The sequence below is a fragment of the Condylura cristata genome, unplaced genomic scaffold, assembly GCF_000260355.1.
Source record: "Condylura cristata isolate star-nosed mole 26May11 unplaced genomic scaffold, ConCri1.0 scaffold00022, whole genome shotgun sequence".
Taxonomy (NCBI): Eukaryota; Metazoa; Chordata; class Mammalia; order Eulipotyphla; family Talpidae; genus Condylura; species Condylura cristata.
In genome coordinates this window covers 23,966,824-23,972,823 of record NW_004567123.1, presented here as the reverse complement: position 1 = coordinate 23,972,823, position 6,000 = coordinate 23,966,824, and the positions used below count along the sequence as shown (strand labels likewise).

Below are 6,000 nucleotides of genomic sequence, written 5' to 3'. Positions count from 1 at the left end.
AGGTCAAGTCAGGGAGCCCAAGGTGAGGCTACTACAGTCATATCAGGGATTGTTGATGGCACAAGGCAGAGGGCTAAGAGGGAGACACTGAGGCAGGGTAATAGACCAGTGCAAAGCAAGATGACATGGGTGGGCCTGTAAGTAGTGGCACTAGTCCCGAAGTGGAGGATATCATTGAAGGAGAGGACATAGTGAGCTGAGGATAGACACCTGGAATTTAAGGTAAAGGAGACAGAACAGGTAGACAGCAGAAGTCAACCTCCCACCCAGGGCTCTTGATTCCCAACCCTCACTCTTTGAGGTGAGATTCTCAAAGAGGCTGAACCCTGCTCTGCTGACTCCATATTCTGGGGCAACCCTGGCCCCACGGGTGTCTGGAGGAGGTCCAAGGCCACAGACTTCAACGGCAGAGCATTGCCCTCTACTGGGGGCTGGCCCACTCGGGCTTCATTGCTCTTGGTTCTGATAATGACCCTTCCCCCCAGCCCTGAGTCCCAACCAAAGCAGTCCTCACCAGCGTGGCACCTTGGGCATCTACCCAGTCAAGGTCCTGGCCCGCTGCAATCATACAGTGGATGTCTGCTATCATCTGCTGCTCGGGAGCTGCCCGCATCTCATTGATTTTCTCCTGGGTGATGCCTGCAGTGGAAAAGGGGGACTTATTCAGATTCCCAGACCCTAACTCCAAAGGGGGAAGGAGAGGACAGATGGGGAGGCAAGGCTCCTGCTCTCGGGCACTGCCAGTCAAGGGGGTAGACAGAAATGCCCTTAGATACTTGCCTCCCAGGCCTGACGAACACAAACTGCACTTGAGCCCACAGAACAAGGGCCTCTGACTGAGACCCAGCAGCACTTATGGCTACGTTGCTGTTCTTATACTGGAAATCCCACCACTCACCTGCCTTCCTCCAAGTGCTCAAATCACTGGCTCTAGCTCATCCTTGGGTCCAGCCTATCGCCCTGTCCGCAAGCTGGATCCCCTCACCACCCTGTCTGACCCTGTTAGATTATCTTTGTTCGTCATGGCTGTGTTCGCAGTCCCAGGCACAGTGCTCAATGGGCAAGTTGCTGAGTACAGAACTTGTGAATGGAGAGTAGAGTAAATAGGCTCAGAAATACAGTTTGTAGCCGAAGAAGTTTAAGTGTTACCAGCAGCTACTAGTGGTATTTAAGGAGAGTTACGTGCTCTATAAAAAGATCCATTAGAGCAAGCATTCACGGAGAGAATTTGGGAGAGGTCTGGAAGCTTGAAAAGAGAAAAGAAAAAAAAAGGACATGTTTATTTTCACTACTTTTTTTTTTAAAAAGATTTATTTATTTACCCATACAAGACCTGGTTTGCAGGACAGAGATGTGGGGGTTCAGAAGATTTACCAGAGACAGAGTGGGGAGCAGAACAGGTAGATCTACTGAAATGCACTGCTGAGGGGAGCAGCGGGTGAGACAGGAGAGGTCAGCTGCGCCATGTGGGTCAGCTCCCTGGCCGGGGATTGAACTTGCGCCATAGTGACTACAGATAGCTTCATAGTGCTGAGACTGGATCCCTTGCACCTCTAGGGGGGCCTTTACTAGCCTTTAAATGAAATCAAATTTCCTTCCAAGTGAACAAAACCCACACATTTAGTAGTGCCCGTGGCCTCGTCATCAATAGAAACAGTAGGCACGGTCATAGCATGCTATCCTAATGCTTCATGGATTAATAAAGCCTACATTACACATTGCAAAATATTTCGATAGTGGTATTTTAACGTCACTGGTCTTCTTTATAATCCTATGAATCGGATAACCACATGCCAAGACATGACACTGAGAAGGCGTCCAGAGGAAGTTCCTCTGCAGGACGTGGGCAGGAGAAGCCTGGGGGCAGGGGGAAGAGACCACACATCACAGCCACGGGCACAGCAGCCTGGCGCAGTCTGCCCCTGAGCAGGACCTGGGGTCCAGATTTGAGTGGTATTTCCGAGGAGAGACACTTCAGAAGTGGGTGGGAGGTGCAAAGGGGCAGGCACATCTCCGTGGTTTCCTCTGAACAGCTCATTTGTGAACTGAGAACAGCCCACGTCTTGTTTATCTGGGTCCCTGGCAGCCGGCGTGGTGCCTGGCACCGAGCAGGCACGGTTAGTGTTCTGGACATTTATCTTCCCAAATGGGAATATATCTTTAGTGTGAGTGCTGACTGAGTTGTCGCAGCTGACGATGAGGCGACCAGGCCAGATGAGGCCACCTGCCTGTGTGGGTAGCACGGACGAGAACGAGACCCTCCTTCGGCATGGGGCCTCCTGTGACTTGCCTTGCTCATCCACAGACAGCTGTCCCCTTCTCTGAGCCCTGAGCATGAGGCAGGCAGGCCTGTGGCGAGTGGCCCTATCCACCTGCCTTGACGTAACGGGATGCTCCCTCAGGCAGCACAACACCCTCACTTAAACCGCTTTACCACCCGAGCTTACCCTGGTACGCCATGCAGGTCTCGATGACATCCAGCGTGGGCTCATCCTCGCAGAGGTCATAGGGCATGTTTCCATCAGAGTTGACGGCAAGCAAGTCGGCCCCACTGCACAGAAAGGGTCAGTGTGAGGGCTGGGTGGGGGTGGCTCACCTTGCTCTGGCTGCCTCTGCTCTCAGGCTCCCTCCACCCCGGGGCTGGGCAATCCTGCCCAATCCCCACCCCACCGCGGCACAGCCTAGCAAGGAGGGCAGCCCCAGGCTCCAGGACCCCCAGCTGCGAGGTGCCAAATTCCAGGCGAGCAGGCCCAGAAGACCGCCCCAGCTTCCTGCTCTGTTCAGCCAGCAGGTAGGCACTTGAGGACAGATGTCAAAGCCTTCCCTGGTGACCGTAATAAAAATAACATTCACAGCAGCAGCACTACTACCAGACATCTGCTTAGAGCCAGGCTTGATCTAAACCCTTTATGTACATCATCTTATTTGAGCCTCTTAATAATTCCCTTGGGTGAGTATTGTTCATCCCATTTCAATCAAGGAGAAACAGAGTCAGACAGATCCAGTCGCCTGTCCAAGGCCACACAGTTAAGATGTGGTAGGGTTGAAGATGCAGACCTGGGCATCTCTCGGGCTAGCTCTTTGCATGTCTCCACATTCCATTTCCGTGTCTGCCTACTTACAAAAGCACCCTTGGTGGCCTCCCACAGTCAGTTTCTGTCCAAAAGACTGACGAGGACATGGACAGGACAGAGCCATGGGGCTCCCTGGCAGAGTCTGCCCTTTGGGCGGTGGTTCACAGATCGGGTGCTGGGCCTGGGGCACCCTGCAGCGCAATTACTGAGAGCTATTGAAATGCAGTCCTGGGATCCAATCCAGGTCTCCCCAGGCAGTCTCCGGGGGTGCCACTCAGGATTATGTATTCTAATTCCAGGCTCCACTGGCACAGGTGAGCGTGGGCGCCCACTGTGCCAGGTTGGTAGCATTCTTTTTCCTCCGGGCACTATCACTAATTGGACTGCATAGCCACACCCAGGTTCTCACCAGAGGCACAGGCATGAGTTACCAGCCAATCCTTGAGCCTGAGAGCCTCCACTGTGGGCTCTCTGAGCCTCCCTGTGCTCTTGGGCGAGGTCATCTACCTCTCCGAGCCAGGGCAGCGGCACTATCACTCTTCCCCTTCCCCACATCACACAGGCTCTTGCTGCTCTGCCAAGTTCCCCCACTAAAAGCCACTTGCCTTCAGCCATTCTTCATGACTCCCTAGATATACTCAGGGGTTCTCCTTGGTCTCCTGGGTCCCCTACCCACCGGGCTCGCTTTGTCTCTGCTCTGCCACTGAAATCTCCTGATTTCATGTCTGGTTCCTGAGGACTTTTGCATGCCTGAGTGCCCAGTGCCCAGGAGAGCCTGGACCAGCTCAGGTAACTGAGCTAACTATCAGAGGAACACAACTGAGTATGACTTTTCTGTATGTTTATAGAGCCCAAGCAGACTAGAAAAATTCCAGGGCAGGAAAGACCAATTAGAGCTGTAGTCATAGAGGTCGTCTTGTTTCTGAGGAAGTCTTGATGCACAGAACATCCAGAGCAAATTCTGCCCCACAGAAAAAGCACGCAGACAGAGTTTGGGGGCAGGACCAAGGAAATTTGCTTGTTTTTTTTTTAATAACAAGAAAAACAAAAATGACAAGTACAATAAAGAAAGTGGAGGAGATGAATGTAAACTGGTGGACAGAGAAAAAAAAAGATGAAAAAACAATGATACATTGATATGAATGCCAGGCAGAGGCACTACAAGAAAACCACACACCAATAGTTCTATAAACAGTGATGCCACAATTCTCAACAAAATACTAACAAACCAATTCAGTGCATAACATCAAAAAGATTATGCACCATGTCCAAATGGCATTTGTTCCTAGAATGCAAGGATAGCTCAAGATACAAAAATCAACTGATGTAATACACATAAATATAGAAAAAAATTGACAAAATTTAACAATCTTTCATTATAAAAAAAAAACACTCAAAGTAGGAATAGAAGGAAATTACTGTAATATAATAAAACCCATATATGAAAAACCACAGCAAACATCATGGTCAGTGGTGAAAGGCTTGAGAATAGACATTTCCCCAAAGAAGGTATACATATGACTAACAAGTAAATGAAAGAAAAGGTTCTCAACAGCATTACTCATTAGGAAAATGCAAGTCAAAACGACAATAAGATATTACTTTGTAGCCTTAGGATGGCTACTAAGAGAAAAAAAAAAACAGAAAATAAATGTTAGTGAGGATCTGAGAGAAACAAACTTTAGTGCACTGTTGATGGGGTTATAAAAAGGTACAGCTTCTGGGAAAAGCATTATGTCAGTTCCTCAAAAAGTTAAAAGTAGAACTGTCATATGATCCAGGAATTCTGGTACTGGTTCAAAAGAACTGAAAGCAGGGTTTAAAGAGAGACGTTCAGAGCAGCAGTACTCACAATAACTAAAATATGGAAGCAACCCAAGTGTCTGTCAATCAATGACTATGGTACATGTGTAGTGGAATATTATTTAGCCTTGAAAAGGGAAGGAATTCTGACATCTGCTATAAGATGGGTGAACCATGAAGACAAGCTAAGTGAAATCAAGTCAGTCGTAAAAAGACAAACACTATCTGGTTCCACTTACATGGAGTTTTTAAATAGCCAAATTCATAGAGACAGGAAGTAAAATGGTGGTTGTAGGAGGAGCTGGGCGGGGAAAATGGAGCATTATTATTCAACGGTGATGGAGTTTCAATCAGGAAGATGACAGAATTCTGGGGTTATACAGAAATACCACTGAACACTAAAAATGGTTACAGTGTCAATTTTATGTTATGTGTCTTATTACAACAAAATTTGGGGTAGAAAAGAAAATGAAGGGGAAGAGAGCGAGTACGTGCAAGAGGAGAGGAGAGACAGATTGGGAGAAAATGGTAGAGACACACAGAGATGGAGAAAGAAAAAGGGTATTCAGAGGAAGAGAAGGCGAGAGAAACAGAGAGAAAGAAGATATAGAGGAAAAAAGAGCAGAGAGGCAAGTAGAATTGAGGCCCTAGATGGGAGGGAGGGAGGGAAGGAGGGAGGGAGGGAAGAGCAAATAGTGAAAAAAGAACGTGGGCACGTGGAAGGGCAGGAGGCTGTTGTGGGCGCCGGGCACGTACAACTGAACGAGGATTTTCACTAGATTGATGTGCCCGCAGGTGGCTGCAGCGTGCAGGGGTGTCCACAGCTCGTTGTCCTTGGCATTCACGTTGGCACCATGGGAAAGGAGCAGCTTGACGATCTCCTCAAAGTTGTCGATGCAGCACTATGAGGGGACACAGGCAGAGTCAGCCCCAGCAGGACCCGGCTTCCAGTGTGGCTACACGGGCTCCCCCCCATGCGGACAGTGGAGCCAAACTTCTTGAGCTGGAATCCGGTTCCATGACTTAAGTGCTGTGTGATCCTGGGAAGTCACCAAGAGTTCCTGAGCCTGTTTTTCTGGACTAAGTTAGTAAGGTAACATTACAATATATTGTAAAAGTCAGC

The 6,000-nt window shown here is 49.0% G+C and overlaps 1 protein-coding gene across 2 annotated transcripts in view; it reads right to left on the bottom strand.

Annotated features, from left to right (window-relative positions):
• Positions 1–6,000, bottom strand: part of PPP1R16B (protein phosphatase 1, regulatory subunit 16B) — an 88,970-nt gene that overhangs the window by 7,450 nt on the left and 75,520 nt on the right. For both annotated transcript variants that reach the window (XM_004687379.2, XM_012728407.1), the window contains exons 4-6: positions 5,634–5,779; positions 2,448–2,551; positions 515–639 (exon numbers count right to left, since the gene is read on the bottom strand). In XM_004687379.2, the coding sequence (XP_004687436.1) occupies positions 515–639; positions 2,448–2,551; positions 5,634–5,779 (375 nt within the window). The remainder of the gene's footprint in view (positions 1–514; positions 640–2,447; positions 2,552–5,633; positions 5,780–6,000) is intronic.